Genomic DNA, 20,982 nt, shown 5'->3' on the forward strand with positions numbered 1-20,982 from the left:
TGGAGGCAAAGTAGATCAACACACCCTGTGAAACACCCAGTGAGCTTAGATAACAGTCCAGCATCTTGTTCATCTCAAACATGTAGGGTAAGTTTGATTAATGGACACTTTGTAGGATCTTTAGAGTATTCTCCCTTGAAATACAGTTTTTCCTCATGTTGTGTGTAATAAGGTCTATTTGTCATTGAACCGTCTCCTCATGTTGTATGTAATAAGGTCTATTTGTCATTGAACCGTCTCCTTGTGTTGTATGTAATAAGGTCTATTTGTCATTGAACTGTGTCCTTATGTCGCATGCAACGTGGTCTATTTGTTGTTCCCGTGTTGCTGTGTTTTTATCTGCGGTTGTTTAGAAGAGGTTAATGTGCAGTAATGTGGACTTTATTGACTTTTTGGAATCCACAGTCAGGAGTATATTTCCACTGTCATTCGGCTCATTTGAAAGGCATCTTATACTAGTATGTAGCATCTGTCCTGTGGTATTTGCAATTGCTATTACTATTCATACCTGGTAACTAATAGTGTACTTTGGCAAGTCGTCTTGATGGACTCGTGTCAAGTAGGAAAACAGGCCGTTTCTGTCCAGTGTGTTGTCTTTGAAATCAAACGTTTTAGATCAGTTCTAGCTGCTGCTTTTAGCAGCCTGTCCTGAAAAAAAAAAAGGCTTGTGAAGTGTACTTTGACCAGTTCACCTTAAAGCACCTCTTTGTGAATGAATCAGTCTGTGGGTGTTTTCATGTGATGCTGTGATTCACACATGTTGTCTCTGATTGCATAAAAGGGAGCAGACAAGTTCTGGTGAATTTCAGTGGCTGTAGAGGTGAAGTAAGAACAGTTGGGATGAGATAGATCACAGAGAGCGAGAACAAGTCCTGTTGAAGACCATCTGAGCTCATTGACTACCTGTGGAGGACAGGCAAGTCAATTACAACCTGGATTTGACCGTGAAGTCCATGGTGTGAGAATCTTTGTCTTGAGTCCAGAAAGTACCGCTGCCTCTTGGACTACATTTTCAAGGAAACCCGGGATCTCTCAAGTTTCGAGGTAAGTCTGTTTAGCAGGTTGTTTAGTGACTGTCTCACGTCACACATTACATTTCCCAAGTGCATATACAGTAAAGTCCTTAGTGTTAATTTAACTCAGAGAGTGAACAAACGGAACCAAATGGACCTGGTCCATTTGTAATACTATTGATCCGACTGCGTACCAGCTAACAACACAAACATCTTAACCACTACTTAACTACTACTAATACACATCATACGATTGCTACTAGTGTTGATGCTGTCTAGTATATTATTGTATGTCTTTAAATGTCTTGATGAATTGAATACACAGGACCACAATTGAAACAATGATCGATTCGTACCACTGTACTATTTGCAAACTGTTAGTAAAGTATTCAATCCACAACTTTGTGACGGTGCAGATGGCCAGGTGTATGATAGCTGTGGTCCTGCTACTGTGCCTTCTATCTCTGTTTGGGACGTCCCATGGCTGCCTGGAGGACCCTGCGCTGGCCTACCGGCACACCGGAGCCGTGTGCAGGCTCACCTATCCTGCTGCTGTTGTCTGTGAGTGAGTGGGCATTTGTCCCTTCTTGATCCCCGTGAGTCATTTGTTTGTTCATGACTTTGTCCTACTGGTCAGTCAGCTTTTTATTTGTCCTTTTTTATCAGTCACTCTGTTGTTCCATTCGAGTTGCTGCAGGCGAGGAGGTCACTGTCTTTAACCCATTACCATTAATACCTGGAACTTTGTCATTTTTAGATTTCAGCTAAAAAAGCATTATTTTACACTTTGGGCTATTCAAAAATAGCAGATATACAAGCTCATAGCGCGGCACCGAGTGCCGCGCTATGAGCTGTAGATCTTCTATTTCTGAAAAAATCAGAAAATGTGTGCAAACCTTTGAATATATATATATTTTTAAGTGAACATTTGTAACTCAAATCTTTGGTCCCTGGAACAAAATATTTGAGATGGGGGTCCGCGGCCAAATTCATATCATTTTGGGGGTCCTTGGCATGAAAAAGTTTGAGAACCACTGCTTTAATTGACACAGATTTTGTTCTCTTCCTTCCTGTTGTCTATTTTTTGTTCACGTGGTTTTCTTATGTTCTCCCGTTCCTCTGTCCTTGCGTCTGTCCATTATGGAAGCCTGTTTTATTCTCATAACTGTGAATTTAAGTCTCAGAATTCAGGGATTGTTTTTTTCTCGCAAATGTGAGATTGGCAAGTGCGAGAAAAACTTGCTAGTAAATGCAAATGTGAGGAAAGGACTTACGGAAGGACTCCACCATGGTATGCTGTTATACTTATCTGATATCATGGTTTAACCTCATCTGCTCTAACACAATGTAACACTGAGTTACAATGTGTTACAACACAATGCAACCCTTTTACTGTAAACACATGGTGTTATAATGTGTTGCACTGTATTTTTTCTATTTGTATTTCTATTGTGCAAGTGTGACAGCTGATACTGTGTGTGTGTGTGTGTGTGTGTGTGTGTGTGTGTGTGTGTGTGTGTGTGTGTGTGTGTGTGTGTGTGTGTGTGTGTGTGTGTGTGTGTGTGTGTGTGTGTGTGTGTGTGTGTAGTGAACGAAAAGACCACTAAGGTGATTGAGGCAGCGTTCCAGCATACCAGATATCCCAGTGTGCAGGGAGAGAAATCAATGCTGTTTATCGGCAGAATCTCATACGGCCTGGAAAAGTGAGCGAACGCACACGCACACGCACACACACACACACACACACACACACACACACACACACACACACACACACACACACACACACACACACACACACACACACACACACACACACACACACTATTGAGGTGTGATAATAATAATAAGCATCCCTGTCCAGTCTAGAGATCCACAACTTGTCGATTGGTCGCAGTGACTTTGAGCTGCATCCAGGTGTGGGTATCTCCTTGGCAATAAGCAACGTGTCTGCAGTGTTCAAAGGGACCATTAAGTATGGATACGGCAGCTGGCTGTGAGTATTTGGGTATGTGTGTGTGTGTGTGTGTGTGTGTGTGTGTGTGTGTGTGTGTGTGTGTGTGTGTGTGTGAGTGTGTGAGTGTGTGTGTGTGTGTGTGTGTGTGTGTGTGTGTGTGTGTGTGTGTGTGTGTGTGTGTGTGTGTGTGTGTGTGTGTGTGTGTGTGTGTGTGTGCGCGTGTGCGTGCTTGTATTACTACTAGAAATTCGGGCTACTACTAGCTATGCGGCCCGAACCTCTAGAGTTCGACACCTACGTGTACGCGCCACTGCCGATGTGACAGATATGGCCATATATGGAGATCTGTGTGTCAGTCACTATTCCCATGTACAGTATGGAGATCCCTGATGTCATGAGTATATAGTAAAAGTATTAACAGACTTTGGGTTATGTGCTGTACAGCAACAGTCCTTTTTGGCCCCAAGGACCCCTTCCAATATATTCAATACCATATTCATTACCAACCACCCACAATGTATGTCAATTTGTGTGTTAAATGTTGAAGAAACAAAGAAACATTTATCCATTACTAACCAACAATGTACATAACATTGTACGTTATAGTTGCATAATGGCGATATTTGATATTGGTATGAATAATGTGGCTGCATCTTGTTGAGACTTTGATGAGACAGGAGTGATGAGTTGGTGTCACATTAGCTCTGTGTAGAATTACTCTAAAGTTCTAAAGTTTATTTCACACATAGAGAATATACAGTACTGGACACATGACCGTGACCATAAGATAATGAGACATGGTAAAGAACAGAATGGAACACAATATGCATCAGTTGTGCACAGATGTCAGTCTATCTGATAAAGTAGCTGATGGCCATGGCATCAAGTGTATCAGTATATGCTTACGCAGATGAGAGTGATTCAACACACATGTATTTACTGGGTCAAACAGATAAATGTCAGTCATATAATCATTATAATCATAATAGTTTACAATTAGGAAAAGATTCAGGTTGGGGTTAGAGTTGAGATTAGACATTTAAAGGTTAGGTTTTGGGATTAGAGTTGGAGTTTATAACAAACATTCTCCCCCCCTGGCGCAAAAATATTTTCAGATGGCAGTCTGCAGCCAAATAGGCTGCATATCGTTGCTGACGGGCAGAAACCTGGTATCTCCATATTTAAACTTTTCTTTTCCTCGTAAATTAACGCCCTACTTCATCATACTACAGCGTCACAAAAGCATAAAAACAGATCCAAGCTCAAAATGCAGCGCAAAGCGAGGCGTTTTGAACTAGTAGATCTGCTGCTTTTGTTATTTTTTTATTTGAATTCTGAATCTCAATTTGGGGGTGACTTGAAAACGATAATAAATATTCCACAGACTGATGCAGCCTCTTCTCATTTGCTACAAGCCAACTCACTCACTCTCTCATTCCTCACAGGAACTCAGTGGCGCTTCATTTAAGCAGCCCTTCTGTTCATTCTACGTGTTTAGCTGTCAGAGCCGGTTGTCAGCTGTCAGTGTTAATAGGACGATTTGTGGATTGTACTGTGGTTCTATGGATTGTGCTATGATATGTGGTAGTTTAGTTTTATTATGCATTGAAGGTTCAATGTTATGTTCATGTAATTGAACTGTATTTCATGCTCTGCTCGGGGGGTTTCAAATCACAAACCCCGGGTTTGTGATTTTTCAGATCTGTGTCATGCTTGTGCAGATAATCTGTAATATCGCATGAGCAGAGTCACACCGCCAAACTGAATGCAATATCATTGCAATAAATGGTAAATGGTTAATCCTGAGCTGAAGTGTCTAAATGAACTGCTGTTAATGAGAACACGAGCTTATGTGCTCTGTCACAGTTACATTTGAACTACTAATTGTACCTTTTTTTCTCTTTCATCTAGGGTCAATGTTGGCCATTCTATTGACTTTGAGGTTCAGTCTCGGATTGATCTTGGTATCAAACCTAAACTCTGTGAGTAGCCTATACATTGTATTTGCCATGTAGCTACGCAACTGAGTTGTTCTTTGCTGAGGCAGGCAATATGGACGGACACTGTAACAGAGATGTCCTCTTTAAATATGTATAGTAATTTGTTACTGTACATAGTTTGTTCTTCATCTTCATCTTCATCTCTCTCTCTTTCTCTCTCTCTCTCTCTCTCTCTCTCTCTCTCTCTCTCTCTCTCTCTCTGTGTCAGACTGTGGTAAGGGGAGGGTAGCAGCAGACACCACAGACTGTTATCTGAACTTTCACCACCTTCATCTCCTGCTTCAGGGAGACAGAGAGTAAGTCGTGTACAGTACTGTAGTACTTCTGAAATATGAAATAGCTGCATATGAAAACATAGCACATCTCCTCTCTGACAGTCTGTCTGTTTGTATGTTTGTTTGTTTAGACCAAACTGGTTGAAGAAACTCTTCACTGACTTCATCTCTTTCACTGTCAAACTGGTCGTCAAGGGGCAGGTGAGGACAAGCTTGTGTGCATGTGTGTGTCTGTGATCCAACTCTGCCCCCTACTGTTCTATTGATGAAACATTTACTGCAACTTCAATAGAATTGAGCCATGTCAGGGCACTGGGTGGTGCAGTGGTAAAGTGCCTCAGAATCCCCAGAATAGGGATGATATAGGGATCAAGTGGTTAAAGGAAAAATTGGCATTGTCTATTAGTGCTTCTCAATTCGTTTCGTCTGAAACACCACAAATGGACCAAGATGAGAAATAAGTCTGTGATTTTATTGTGTTCATACTCTTTTTTTTTTTTTTTTTTTTACAATTGCCAGTCACAGTTGTGTATGAGGCCTTGTTTTTAAATACCGGTATTCAGAAAGCAAGAAAGAAGAATGAATGAATGAATGTAGGCTTAGGCTCGGCCATAACAAGCAGCCCCTTGTAAGCTGTCGAAACTCACTCTTTATAATACTCAATGACATAAAAAACAACAACGATAATTGTATTAATCTACAGTTTAGAAAAACAGGTTTATTTTCTCAATTGGTTCATGTTGTTAATCAGTAATAGAATAGACAAAAGACACAATGATTAATGCAGATTAATTTGTTTTACTGTAAATGAATAGATTATTTATTTTAATGCTGTTTCTGTTATCTGCTGCAGATTTGTAAAGAGATCAACAAGGTGGCAAACATACTGGCTGACTTCATACAAGATACAGCAGGTACATGTGCGTGTGTGTGTGTGCGTGCGTGCGTGTGCGTGTGTGTGCGTGTGCGTGTGCGTGTGTGTGTGTGTGTGTGTGTGTGTGTGTGTGTGTGTGTGTGTGTGCGTGTGCGTGCGTGTGTGTGTGAAAAGTACGGTATGTGATATTGATGTATGTGATTGCATGTACGTACACTGATATGGAAACACAAGTGTGACGTGTGTGTGTGTGTGTGTGTGTGTGTGTGTGTGTGTGTGTTTGCAGAACAGTTCCTGACTGATGGTGACATCAGTGTGGATATTGGAGTAACTGGTCCTCCTGTCATTACTGCTAATTATATAGAGTCATTACACAAGGTACGCTAACTGTTCACCACAATGGAACCTATCTATTGTACTGTTTTGTGCGTGTGTGTGTGTGTGTGTGTGTGTGTGTGTGTGTGTGCGTGTGTGCGTGAATGTATCTACTTGTATTTATTTATGTGTACATGCATGTATGTGTGTGTCCAAAAAGTAGTTCACGTTTTGCCAGCCAAATGTGATGAGTGAGGGACAAGGGTTATGAAGGTTTCATCCACAAAACACTTTACAAATTATTATATTACAGTACATTGGTTCCATCAATCTAAGCCGGAACACAATCAATTGATTTATTATTAAAATAAACAGGCTGTGAAAATGCATGCAGCCAAAAAGTGTTTGCGAGACACCCAAACACTTAACAGGCTAAGTGGTCAGATGGGTGTGTCGCAAACACTTTTTTTTAAAGTGGGCCCTGATCCAGAAAAGGTTTAGAACTACTGACTAGCCACTTTCTGGGAGAAAGTATTTCTGAGCTGACTTGAACTCTCTTGACCTCTCTGTGAAATTCTTTTCTGCCCTACAACCCCAATCCTTCAGGGTTTGACAAAGTACCACAACCTTTCTGCCGTCATCAATGACTCAGTGTTTCATCCCAGTCAGCTGACAGAACACAGGATGCTGTACTTCTGGTTGTCTGGTTAGTAGTCAGAACATTGTATTTTTTACATTGTTCTCTCTGTTTGTATGCGGTCTTGTTCAAGTCAAGATAAGAGGAGCTGTTCAAGTGCTGTATTTTGAACCGATCATTTGCTTTCTCTTGATTTTAACAGATTTAGGCCCTTATACTCACTGTCTGTAGGCCACCTTTACTTATACACTATGTGCAGTAAATAAGGCTTGGTTTACTGTCTGTTGGTCACTTTTACTTATGTAAATAAATCTTGGTTTATTGTCTGTCGGACACTTTTACTCATACAGTATGTAAATAAGGCTTGTAGATGTGCTATTTTCAGCACACGACACCGCCGTGCAATGAAGTATAGCAAAGGATTAAGGAATGGTTGTAGGCAGGAACATCCAAGACCTAGAAAGAGAAATATATGCACACTGGTATTAAACCTGCTGTATCTTTTTTTTTAATTATTATTAGCGACATTTCAACCAAACTTGTCTTCCTCAAGCAAAAATGTGTACTTATATTTATGTACTGCCATATAAAAACAACAACTGTAATATAATTATTATTTCTTCTTTTTGACACCTTTTTTCACTCACATTTTTAACAAAGGTGATTTGTGCAAAGATGCATACAAGTAAAATGTGAGTAAATGCTCAGTAACCTAAACTTGAACCTGTGTTTTAACCTCAGATCAGGTTTTCAACCCCATGCTTACCGCTGCACACCAAGATGGTCGCTTCCATCTCAACATCTCAGGAGCAGAATTCAAAGTTAGTAGGCTACAACACTTTTACCATGTAACCACAGGAACCCTAGCGTCCCTATTCTGAGGGAAACGTTCAGCGGAAAGAGCTGATCTATAAGCTCATAACGGATTGCAACATGACACGTTGTGAGCTTGTAGATTGGCTATTTTGGGGCAAAGAGACTTGGTGTGGAGAAAAATACTAGTGTACAGTACCTCCTGGGGCACCCGATCAACTAAGGCTTTAAGTCGTTCAACCCGATATACTTTGTTAACCATCATTTAAATTATTTCGGCGCCTTTTAGTTGTTTTTGGTGTCTTGCTCAGGGACACTTTGACATAGACTGGGCGGTCCAGGGGGCAAACTGATGACCTTCTGAGCTTGTAGATCTGCTGTTTTTGCCTAATGTTCGCCTATTATTATGACATGCCCAAGAAATGCTTCCACAGCATTTAGGACAGGAATGCTGATATCAGGTTTAATATTTTCTATAATTGTCTTGATGGTGCTTCATTTCACACAACACAAGCATAGCGTTATTATGTAATTAATATGTAGTTGGAACATGGGTCTAATGACTTTTGACCATGGTGTTCAGTTTTAACCTACTGACAACTAAATGTTGTCACAAATCAGTTTAGCCAGACCCTGCTTTTTGTGAAATACTGTATTGTATATTAGTAGTATCATAACTTGTGTGTTGTGTAAATATCTTTAAATCACATCACAAATCTCTAAAGTACAGTAAAGTAATGCATTATGCATGAACAAAGGTCTGCTTGTATGCCTTTAGGGTTTGTTTCAATGTGAAGAACCCCTTATGTTGATTTATATCATTTCAGGAACTTTTCCAGACAAATACGTCAGCCACTGCCATGCCTGAATTCATGAGTCAGGTAATATGGTAATAAGTAGATTCTCACACACACACACGCACACACACGCACACACACACACACACACACACACACACACACACACACACACACACACACACACACACACACACACACACACACACACACACACACACACACACACACACACACACACACACACACACACACACACACACACACACACAGAATAAGTTTGAAAAATGGAGGGACTGCAATTAAATACAGTATGTATTATAATATGGGTTGGGGTTATATTTACTGAATGTGTACTGTGTGTGTGTGTGTGTGTGTGTGTGTGTGTGTGTGTGTGTGTGTGTGTGTGTGTGTGTGTGTGTGTGTGTGTGTGTGTGTGTGTGTGTGTGTGTGTGTGTGTGTGTGTGTGTGTGTGTGTGTGTGTGTGTGTCAGTGTCTGTTGGATCCAGGTTCTTCAGAGCTAAGAGTGTGGAGTTCATCTGTTCCCCATCTAAAGTCTTCTCCTGTGGGTACCAGTGTCCGGACGCAGGCCTCTGGAGAGCTCCGCTGTGGAAATTACACTGCACCAAGACTCTTCTTTCAAACGGTCAGACAGCGGCGTTCATGCTGCATTAGAATTTCAACTCCTTATTGCCACCCTCAATCTGCACAATTTATCATCTGAAGCAGTGGTTCTTAACCTGTGGGTCCCCCACGGGGATCCCCACATGATTTGGAGTGGGGGGGGAGGGTCACAGTAAAGTGACAATTTAAGGACTTTTAAGACCTACCTTAAAAAAAAAAGTAAAATCCAAAAAGGAAATAATTTAAAGAAAAAATACCTTTACTGCATCCAAAGTAATCAACAAACTATGCTATAAAAACTAGTCAAACATTGGCCAAATTGTCAAATAATATAAAGAAAGAGGCATAAAATTTGAAAATAGACGATCTACAAGCTCACAACGCAACTCACAATATTTATCTGTGGATCTGTGGAGTCAAACAAAATGTAATGCCTCAACTCCTACAATTCCAAGTCCTTGTCAGGGTGGGGGGTCCCCAGTTCAAATATGATTATTTTGGGGGTCACAGACTGAAAAAGTTGACAACCACTGATCTGAAGGACAGTGGAATATGAAATGATCACTGTCAGACATTGGGAAGTATTGTCACATCACTGGAAGAGGGGATGTTAGCTTACAAATCAGTACCTTTTGGCGATCAATACTGTCGTACGGTACTACTACGACATATGCATTAAGTTTACATTGTCTTAGTAGAGATTTAATGCCCATAATGTATGTGATGTGTTTATGTGTGCAACTGATGTATCTTGTCTAGGAGGTGGAGGTTGCGGTGACAGTTTCCTATGCTGACAAGAAGGTCTTTCTTCATGGTAACGCCACAGAGTAAGACCTCTTCTCCTTCTGCGTACCTTTTAGGTTCACAGACAGAAATGGAAGAATAACTTAACATAGAGTCATTGAGCATTCCAAAATCCAAGAGTGAGTCAGGCAACTAACTGTAGTACTGCAAATAAAACCTTCTCATTTATATGCCTCACGAAAAAAATAAACAAATAATAACACACATCTGCAGATATAATTTATACTAATTGTGAGCTGCTAATTTTGCCACTGAGTGATGACGTAAATAGTGAAAAAAAGCTGATCTACAAGCTCACAATGCATTGTGATGTGACTTGAGATCTTTGGAAAATTATTGTATTTTTTGCCCATAATATGGATGCCAGGTTGAATGTGGTTAAATACTCAAAACGCTAGTGGAACCATCTCATGTGTATCAAGGGACATAACCAGAAAATAACCATATTCCAAGAAATGCACTCAGCCATCATCATTCCATCAGCTATCAAGGACACATCTCACCCAGGCGTTTCAGTCTGATGACCACTGGAGGGCGCTGTAGGTGTATTAACAACATATTTTGAGGCTGTGCAATAATATCTTTCGACTGTGCAATAATATGAGCAATAATATTCTGGCTTAGAGCAATACTATACTGAGGAACTGACCATAGTGCAATATAATATTCTTTTTTTTTTTTTTAGGGGTACGCACTATTTCAGTGTATGTGCAATGCCAATAAAGGCATCTTATTCTATTAATGATTTGTTTGTCATTTCTAAAAGTCAGAGCTATGCTGCATTATCTTACTTTTTTCTTATTCTGTAAAATCACATCACTAACTATGATGTATTATTTCATTAAAATCTCTACAGCATTTATATCCATCTTTTCAGATCCTTTGCATGTGCTGTATTAGTTTATTATTCTAATTTCTTTCCTACCTAGAATATTGATACTTCAAGCAACCCTGTCATCACACAGTCAACAGGTGAGATGCTTTATTCCTCTTTTTTCTTAATTTATGTGGACTGTTTCATTTAAATTTCACAGTCACACTCACCCAAACCATAGACACTAAATCACGTATACTCTCATTCTCATTCTCTCTACTGTGTACCATCAAACATCCTCATCCTTTTTACTCTGTTCCCTATGTAGTTGGATGAGACTCAGCAGCAGTACATAAGAGATGCTGTGGAGACGATAGGCATTCCTAAAGTCCTATCTGGTAAGATACTGACACATACAGACACAAGCAACACATATAAGGTACACGGGAGTTTGAATAGCTACTTCCCCCAGAAGATCAGACTTGTGAACGATCAGACCCAGGGGAAAACAAAAGAAACGTTAACATCAACATGCATCATTCAATGAACACAACTGTCCAAGTTCGAGGGTGGGAACGCTAGTGCAGTGAACTCTGTCGCAGGCAGCACTATTGACTCCTACAGGTTGGTCAGGACACCTGTTCAGTTGGGTGTGGAACTGAGAGGAATAGAGTGTTCCCCTGCATGTGTTACACCCCCCTCCCCCTCCCCCCTCCCGTGTCAAGTGAAAAGAAGTGGCTGAGCTGCCTTCATGTGTGGTTAGCAGTGACAGGGAATACATGTGAGGTGAAAACTGGTAGATGGCATAATGACTACATTTGGAGAAAAGACGACAATTTGGAGGGACAATTTTCATGTTGTGGTCTGCTAATATTGTGTTTGGAATGTACGTATCTCTCTCTCCTGCATGCCCTGTTGATGTTGCTTGTTTTTGCAGGAAATACACTTAAGACTTCTGGTGATTAGTAGTTTTGTTCCCTACCTATGTTGAATGCACTTATTGTAAGTCGCTTTGGATAAAAGCGTCTGCTAAATGACTGTAATGTAATGTAATATGCTGGTATGTCAACCCGAACATATTAATTAAAAACATTTTAAAATTGTGAAAATAGCCGATCACCACCAAGTTCACCACACTCTTGTATGATGAAGTAGGCCTAGGGCATTAATTTATGAAAAAATACGAAACATGGACATACTGTATGAGATTTCTGACTGACTTTATGGTGTTTTCTAGTGCTGGGGCCAGAGCTGACCAGGCTGTTGGACCAACAGGGAACCAACCTATTTGATATCTATAACCCAGAAGTACTTCATCGGGATGTAAGTATAGACCTTCAATCTCTCTCACGCTCTCAACCTTAAAGTGATCTCTATTTATTTGTTGTATGCTAATATTGAAAGTCTCTCTTTCTCTCTCTCACACACACACACACACACACACACACACACACACACACACACACACACACACACACACACACACACACACACACACACACACACACACACACACACACACACACACACACACACACACACACACACACACATTCTCCCTCACTTTGTTTCTCTCTCTCTCTCTCTCTCTCTCTACCTCTCTCTCTCTCTCTTTCTGTAGGGGTATGTGTTGATCCAGATGGACTTTGGATTCCCTCATCATCTCCTGGTTGAATTCCTAAAGAAGGCACTTCAGTAACCGATAATAGTTTTTTCCAAATGTGTGCTTATGATGCCTCACGATAGATACACTTGGATGACTTCACCCATTTTCAACTTCATATAATTCCTCACTAATGCTCATGATAAAATGGTACCATTTTTTCCCACTCGGTCTGTGTCTCATAGGAGGGCTGTGGACACTTCAGAAACCAGTTTTTTATTATCGAACAATGGCTTCTATTATAGCATGCTAACTTTCAAGGAATAGACACAGAGGGAGTAGACAAAAACGCTGCCATATTATAATGAGCATGAGTGAGGACCAGTTATATGAAGATAGGTTGAAAATGGGTGAAGCCGTCCTTTAGTGTCCCTATTCTGGGCATGTCATAATAGGCCAACATTCAGTAAAAGTAGGCAAACATTAGGTGAAACAAGCAGATCTACAAGCTGAAGAGATGTGGTGTGTACAGCGAAAAAAAGGAGGGACTAAGTATAGACCCCTGGAGGACCCCGGTCAACAAAGTATATAGAGTTTAAGTGGTTAAATAATGTATTACAGATTGTTTTATCCTCTAGATTTGAAGGCTACAAGGCAACAAATATACATTTTATACATATAGCAATTTAAAAAATAAGCTTTTTTGCATTTTAGCATCAATTGATGTGAGAGAGGGCAATATTCTTTTATTTAATGCATTGTTATATTTGAACTGGGGACCCCCATGCTGACAAGCACTTGGAATTGTAGGAGTTGAGGCATTACATTACAGGCAGATGAGTGGTTGTGTAAATAGTTCAGATATATTTATGTGAGTTGGTTTATGGTACATTTATTATTGTCATTAATCACATCTGAGATGTGATGGACATTGTTCCTGTCAAATGTTTGCAGCTATACTGTATAAACAGTATGAGCTTGAGGTTCCACTTTGTCATTTTTTTCCAAAAGAACATGACATGAATATGTAACGTATAAGAAAATACATTTTCAATTTCCATATATGAGTCTGTATTTCTCAATGCAAGAGTAGGGAGACCTCCTCCAACCACTGCAGATGTGCTAATATTGTTTTAACATACTCTACAGATTGGATCAAATTATATTTCTGTGAGGAGGAGGAAATTAAGTAGAAATAGCCATTCAGAAGAGTCTAAAGATAAAAGATATTGCAGATTCATGTATGCTACAAACATGGATTTTCACATACAGTAATAGAGTTCACACCTTCCAATTCACCATTAAATAGATTCAATAAGCTACAATGTTGTTCTACTGACTTATAGGCTATTGGCAATAAAATGTATTATATTTTACTGTATTATAATTAAAACACATGTCAACTTGTCATCTGACTCATTGGTTCTCAAAGTTAGGTCCGGGGACCCCCAGGGGTCCTTGAGGGAGTTCCAGGGGGTCCCCAGCTAAATGTGTTTATACATTTTAAGCCCTTTATCCATATTGAATGCGTTGGCTATTCAAAAATAGCAGATCTACAAGTTCAGCACGTCACTTTGTGCCGCCCTGCGAGCTTGTACATCTGCTATTTTTGAACATTTTCAATAAATCTATTGTTAATTTTGAATAATTTTGCATGTTTAATACAAATCTTCAATTCAGGGGTCCCTTGCACAAAACATTCACAGATGGGGGTCCTTGGCACCAAAAGGTTTGAGAACCACTGATCTGACTGAGTCGACTGACACACGTTTCTCTATTATCGTGAAAATGTCTAAACCAAATCCCTTTTATTTTGAAGGTACAGGTTTGTTCATCGTACACGTGCGTGCATCCTTTAGCTGATTACAATATGTGTGCGATCATGTAAATTCGCAAATCACGAAGGAAGATAATAAAGATATTGCACAAAGATAGCCTACTGTATGAACTATGTTGGTGAGCAGGTTCATAAAGACAGTTTACCTGGCAGTTTGGTTGGTCAGGAGGTTATTGTTGAGCCGAGCCCAGCTGTTCTCAACTCAATCAATCAATCGGCGTCTGCTGCAGCTGCAGCCAAATGAAGAAACTTCTACTAGGTGGTGAGTCTGTCAAGATATTCGATTAGGCCAGTTAGCCTAGGCTAGGCATATAGGCGTTTAGGCATGTGTGTTGTTGTTGTTGTTGTTGTTGTTTGTTTGTTTTGATTGATTGATTGATTGAATACCTTATTAACAGTTTGCAAAAAAAAGCACAGAAGCACAGATTCATACAAAAGGATGCTAAAAGGATAACCCAAGAAAGCACTATGGTTTAATTGTTGGGGTCCTGTGTGTGTGTGTGTGTGTGTGTGTGTGTGTGTGTGTGTGTGTGTGTGTGTGTGTGTCTGTCTGTCTGTCTGTCTGTCTGTCTGTCTGTCTGTCTGTCTGTCATGCCATCTCTGCATGTGGGTACAATTGCAAAACAATTGCTTTGATACTCAGCAGCTTAGGTCATGACAGTAAGATGTGTGTGTGAGGACTACAATTTGTTGGACTGGCTAAAAGAAGGGCATAACCATTTTCAAATATCGTTTGCAGTCACTTTATATGGAAAATGCCACCTCATATCCAACTGGTTGTCTGGTTGTGTTGTGATCATGATCTTGTAATGCATTTGGACTTTTATGAATTTTGATATGATTTATGTATTTAAAGGTAGGATACTTGGGTTAAAATATGTGTTAAATAGCTCTATATTCTGATAGTACTCATTGCTACAGTATAGCCTGTTTGTTCAGTAACAGGAGTCTCCATATCTCTCCAACTCTGCTTTATTAAACAGAAATTGCATTTTCAAGTTGGGATGCCAATTTTATCCAATCAATAGAGAACTCAGTCAGGATACAGATTAAACAAGTGAAAGTGGTGACACCAAGAAATGAGCACAAAAAATTGGAATTGGAACACTATAAATGTTAAGCTGATAAATGGGTACTCTCTCCTGATTGGCTGAAATCTTGCAACCCACCTGAAAATGTATTTTCTGTTTATTAAAGAGATGGAGAAACAGGTAGACTCATGTTACTGAACATATATCAATGAATACTATTAGAAAGTAGTGCTTTAACCTTTTTAACAAACCTTTTTTTAACCAAAAAATACATTTACCCTACCTTGAAAATCCAAATAATGATATTTATAAGTGATATTTCTTTGTTGCCTAATCATTTCTATAATGTTCAGTAATAGGGGTGTCCTTGTCTCTCCAGCTCTAAACAGAACAGGATACAGGATAAACAAGTGAAATTGGAAGTGATGAAAATGATGAAATCAGCGGTCATGACATACTGTAATAAAAATGAGCAGGGAATATTGGGACTGCATGGAACACTTTATGGGTTCTCTTTCCTGAGTGGATAAAATCAGATCAGGATTTTCTGTTTACTAAAATAGGTTGAGAGAGGGGGAGATGGAGACCCCCTGAGCAAATACTCTATAGCAATAATTATGCTCTGAGCTGACAGTGGTCATGACTGTTTTATTTTGGGCTTTCTCTCTTTCTTTCTGGGATGCAAGTTGCGATTTGGGAATGCATCCCCAACCCGGTTATGCAATACCCGTTGTCAGATAACTCGTTGTATCTGTCTGTCTGTTTCCCTTTTATGCCCATATATGGAGATCTCTGTATCTGTGTGATCTTGTCCATTTTATGCCCACATATGGAGATCACTGACGTCATCAGTAGTATATGCCATATACTACTGATGACATCAGGGATCTCCACATATGGGCATAAAATGGACAAGATCACACAGATAAAGAGATACTATATACTATATGATCATGCCCATATATGGGCATATCGGTCGGATTGGCAGTTCTGGTCAACTGGATCTCCGCAGGGATCTCCGCAAGGGCATATCGGTCGGCCCCAACCGACTAGACAACAGGCACTGCCTTGGGTCCTCTCCTTAGGCCTGTTACTGAATCACAGACTGACAGGAGGAAGATTACTGTACATAAAATGCATTTCTCCCAGGGCAGATTCAGGACACGGCTGCACAAATCGGTGTTGTTAGTCAACTGTTTGTGCTGTGTGTGTGTGACCTCAGTCCAGGTCTGTTTGCCTATATACTGTAAGGTGGTGTCTGCGACACAGAGTGACGCTGTCCTTGAAGCTACAACACAGGAGAGATGGTTGCGTACTGGAGACAAGCTGGCCTGAGTTACATTCGCTTCTCTTCCATCTGTGCCAATGCGGTGCGTGCAGCCATGAAGCCCGAGGTCCAAGCCCAAGCAGTGAAGGCCGCAGAGGCGAGCGTGAAAGTGTCCAAACCCAAGGCTGCCGTACGGTCTGTCTGAGACCATGGTGTAGGCTACATATGTACTGTACGTTGTTTCTCAGAGGAATGAGGAACCCCACCACCCCGTGGTCATCTTGTTGTTTTTGGATGAAAATGAAGAGTGCATGGAATCAAGTAATTAATAAGAATGGATTAAAAAGATTGGAAAATAAAATAGACAGGCTGCAGATGCAAAAAAAAGTGTTTGCTTAAGTTCTTGCTAACATGCCACTTGCAAAGGACTTGCTGGCTGCACCCATCCATCCCCCGTGGAAGAGCAGAGGAGGCACAGAAACGCCTTGTTCAGAGTCCCAAGTCGTACTTTATGGAGGTGAAATGTATCCTGGATGTTATAAGATTACCAGTGTTCAGCCATGCCCAGACGGTGGTGCTGTTTGCTTTGCACTGTGCACGCATGCTCTCACTGTGGGGCGCTCACTGCTCATTCAGGAGAAAAGCAACATTAGCCGCTTTGCTGTGGCCATGAACGGGAGAGGATCGGTTGACATCAGCATTCTTTGACCCCCTCAATTTGCCGGTCATTTACCCGCGAATCTGCTAAACATGACCGGTGATTGCACAATTTCGTATTATATATTTAAAATCCATAAATAAAGGTGTAAAAAAAATCCTGTCAACTTGTTAATGACTCCATTATTATTAATTTCCAAATCCATGCAGCAGGTGGCCTCACTATTAAGTGCTGGTATCATTTGTTTTACCACTCCTGTCTTTCAGCAGCTGAGGGCTGTAAAGCAGAGGTGTTGCACAGTGGAGGAGAGCATAGTAGTGATCTTCTCTTAATGAGAGAATATCATCGCTGTTGGGCAGAAACCAAAACTGTGTTCTGTGTGAAATGTAGTTATTATTTAGTAAACAAGCTCTTTTCATTGGTTAAACATTTATAAAAACCCAGATAGACTTAACCCACTATTTTAAACACGCCGTCCCTATTTTGGGCATGTCATTATATGCGAAGATGTTCGGAAATAGCAAAAATAGCCGATCAATACGCTCACAATGCATCACATCATTCTGAGCTTGCAGATCGGCTCTGTTTATAATCACACCATACTGTATAAATATGAATTGTAAACACAGTCAGGTGGGAAGCACCATATGTGACAGAATGTTGATCATATGATAAGCTGTTGGAGTCATAAGAATGTTTTAAATGTCAAAGGTGGTTGTAGTGACATTAACCTCTTGCAACCTCTCATGTTTGTCCGTTGGTATTATGAGCAGCAACAGGTCGGGGAACTCCAGTGGGTAACTGGTTGGCAGTGATGGAAGAAGTACTCAATCTTTTGATACTTTTTGATAAGTAAAAGTATCAATACCCTGTGTAAATAGTCTGTTACAAGTACAAGTCGGTATGGTGTTAATAATGTACTTGAGTAAAAGTATAGTGTATATATAGGTCCGAAGTGGTTTTGTAATAAAAATCCAAATCTACAAAGTAACTAGTAACTAAAGTTTTCAAATAATTGTTGTGGAGTAAAAGTACAATATTTGTCTCTGAGCTGTAGTGGAGTAGAAGTAAAAGTATAGACAATTTGAAATACTCCAGTAAAGTAAAAGTGCCTCAAAATTGTAATTAAGTACAGTACTTGATTTTGGTGTGTTTCCCCTTTAACCATAATGTCACCTGTTTGTTTCAGGCGTGGAGATCAGTGTTACATTATGTCATATGTCACCCCTCCTCTCCCTTCTTCCTTCCCGCTTTCTATCCTCATAAAACCTATTTATAAACTCCACAGAGAATATAATCATGTGCTGTACTTTTATCACTCTATTGCTCAGAAAATGTCAGTCAAAAATAACATCCATTATTCCATGGACTCTTGTAGTTAGTGTGCAAGTGTAATAACTTTCGGTAACATATTTACCAGGATTTCCTGGCCTGGGGTCATTCTGGTCCTATGCAAAGGACCACAATAAGAATGTGTTTTCTTTGGTTCCTTTCTCATCTGCTACCTCCTAACACTTGTGTTCTTTAAATGTATCGTTTAGGAGTTTCCCAATGGCCTCCTCCTGTCTCTCACAGCTGTGATGGATAACCACTAGGTTTTCTACGCCTAAGAGCTGCCGGCCAGGGAAACACTACACGGTAATTTACAACATGAACTTATTGGAAACCTAAAATAAACACTAGCCTGCTTCCCATTACAGGTTCAAACAGGTCTTGATTCAATACATGATAATATTATAATATTATGTATACTATATAATCATTATATATAATATAATATAATTATATATAATATAATAATAATATATATATACTGTAATAATATTACAGGTTCAATTTAGGTCTTGATTACACCATTTACTGGACTCTTTCATTCAAAGCATCAGAAGCATGAGTAAACTAGCAGAAATCTGATGCATGCTGTACATTTGACAATAGACTGCCATAGCCATTCCCCAGCTATTACCATCTCAACCATGTGGGTGTCGGTGTGGGTGTGTGTGTGCATGTCTTTAAGTGGCGCATGTGTTGCACTCCTGTTTGTGTTTAATTAGTGTTGCATCTTTGCAATCAGCTGCAGCTGTTGTTGCTATACTCCTACACAGGGACATACATACAAACACACACGTTCCGGCACCACTCAAAAGACTGGGGCACTTTGTTGTGATTGTAGGGATTTCAAGAGAATGGATTTAGTATTTTCTTATCATAATCCTTCCTTACATGTTTTCTTTTTGTCCCTTCTTTTTCATCTTTCCTTACACGTGAGTATGACTGATGTACCATGATGACATCACAAATGCTGTTGTAAAACACAACTAGTTCATGGTCAACTATTAACAAACTTGACCATGAACTCAAAAGGTCATGTGGTAGTAATCCCTCTTCCTTCTCTTCCCTGAGTTCTTCCCTGCCAGAAACTCAAGTATGTTTCATTATGGTAACATTATTATAGGCTACAAGCAGTGGTGGAAAGCAACTAAGTACATTTACTGAAGTACTGTACTTAAGTACAATTTTGAGGAATTTTCACTTAACTGGAGTATTTCCCATTTTCAGTACTTTTACTTCTACTCCACTACATCTCAGAGGCAAATATTACACTTTTACTCCACTACAATTATTTGAAAACTTTAGTTACTAGTTACTTTGCAGATATAAATTATTATATTATAAAACACACATTAACCACTTTAGCCCTATATTATATGTAGGCTATTTGAAAATAGTCGATCTACAAGCTCGCATCGCGAGGGCGTGGGCAGGTATAAAGGTACGTTGGTGATGATCCTTTCTTAAGCCAACTTTTTGGGCCGCTTGTCTTTGAAATTTGAACGAGACAGCAATTGACCGATTAACGCCCAGTTTTACAGTTGACATGGAGATAAGATGGGGAGAGATTAACTGCTTTTGACCCCTGTTATGTTGTATTGTACTGTAGTTCAATGACTTCTCACCATCTGATAATATCAGATGGTGTCATCTTCAAGTTGTGAGCTTGTAGATCGGCTATTTTTGGCTTATGTTCTCCTCAGAATAGGGATTCTAGGGTTCATGTGGTTAATGTAAAAAAAAGAAGAAGTTCCAATCACTCAAAAAATTTGGAGACCCCCCTGCAGTAACTCTGAGGACCCCCTAGGGGTACAGACCCCCTGTTGAAGACCCCTACTCTAAGAGTTAACATTTTATATTTTGTCATACAATGGCCAATTTACAGACCTGCAATTGTGTAGACCTGCTATTTTAATGGCATTCCCAAGATAGATGTTACGTTGAAAGTGCTTAAATTGATACTGAGGATTTTGCTGTGCGGCCTATGTGTTGATGATTATGTTTGTAGAGGATGCTACGGGTGCCAAAGGTCGAGACTTACGGATGGAAAAAAGGCACAGAGGAAAGAACTCGTAAAACAATAAAACACCTTTTTCCCCCACAAGCCCCCATGTGCATCTCAGTTTTAGTCTTCAGTTGTCCATCTGTCTCTAACTGTACAGTACTGTATTGTACTGTACATCTTGTCTCATCTAGTTTTGGCTTTTTTATAAACACAAAAATGGTCTGAGGGCTATATCCTATAGACAAAAGTGTGTATTCATTACCATTCAACATAAATTGTAACTGGCTCAAATGATGAGGATTAGACCATCACACAGGCAGTATTGT

General features: G+C 39.9%; 2 protein-coding genes across 2 annotated transcripts; both read left to right on the forward strand.

Moving 5' to 3' along the window:
- Positions 1-1,429: 1,429 nt before the first annotated feature.
- cetp (cholesteryl ester transfer protein, plasma) lies at positions 1,430-12,686 on the forward strand (the record flags this gene model as incomplete). The annotated part of the gene is made up of 17 exons (XM_084059447.1): positions 1,430-1,574; positions 2,602-2,716; positions 2,878-3,009; positions 4,882-4,952; positions 5,179-5,266; positions 5,377-5,446; positions 6,099-6,159; positions 6,406-6,497; positions 7,041-7,140; positions 7,813-7,892; positions 8,712-8,765; positions 9,175-9,327; positions 10,065-10,132; positions 11,039-11,081; positions 11,252-11,321; positions 12,161-12,246; positions 12,545-12,686. 17 exons carry the CDS (start codon positions 1,430-1,432, stop codon positions 12,620-12,622), a joined length of 1,506 nt encoding a protein of 501 aa, XP_083915573.1. The 3' UTR covers positions 12,623-12,686.
- A 4,012-nt stretch (positions 12,687-16,698) lies between these two features.
- Positions 16,699-17,651, forward strand: atp5f1e (ATP synthase F1 subunit epsilon; the record flags this gene model as incomplete). The annotated part of the gene is made up of 2 exons (XM_084059448.1): positions 16,699-16,851; positions 17,586-17,651. 2 exons carry the CDS (start codon positions 16,699-16,701, stop codon positions 17,649-17,651), a joined length of 219 nt encoding a protein of 72 aa, XP_083915574.1.
- Between the last annotated feature and the right edge of the window lie 3,331 nt (positions 17,652-20,982).

This window comes from Gymnoscopelus microlampas (assembly GCF_963454915.1).
Source record: "Gymnoscopelus microlampas genome assembly, chromosome: 6".
Classification (NCBI taxonomy): Eukaryota; Metazoa; Chordata; class Actinopteri; order Myctophiformes; family Myctophidae; genus Gymnoscopelus; species Gymnoscopelus microlampas.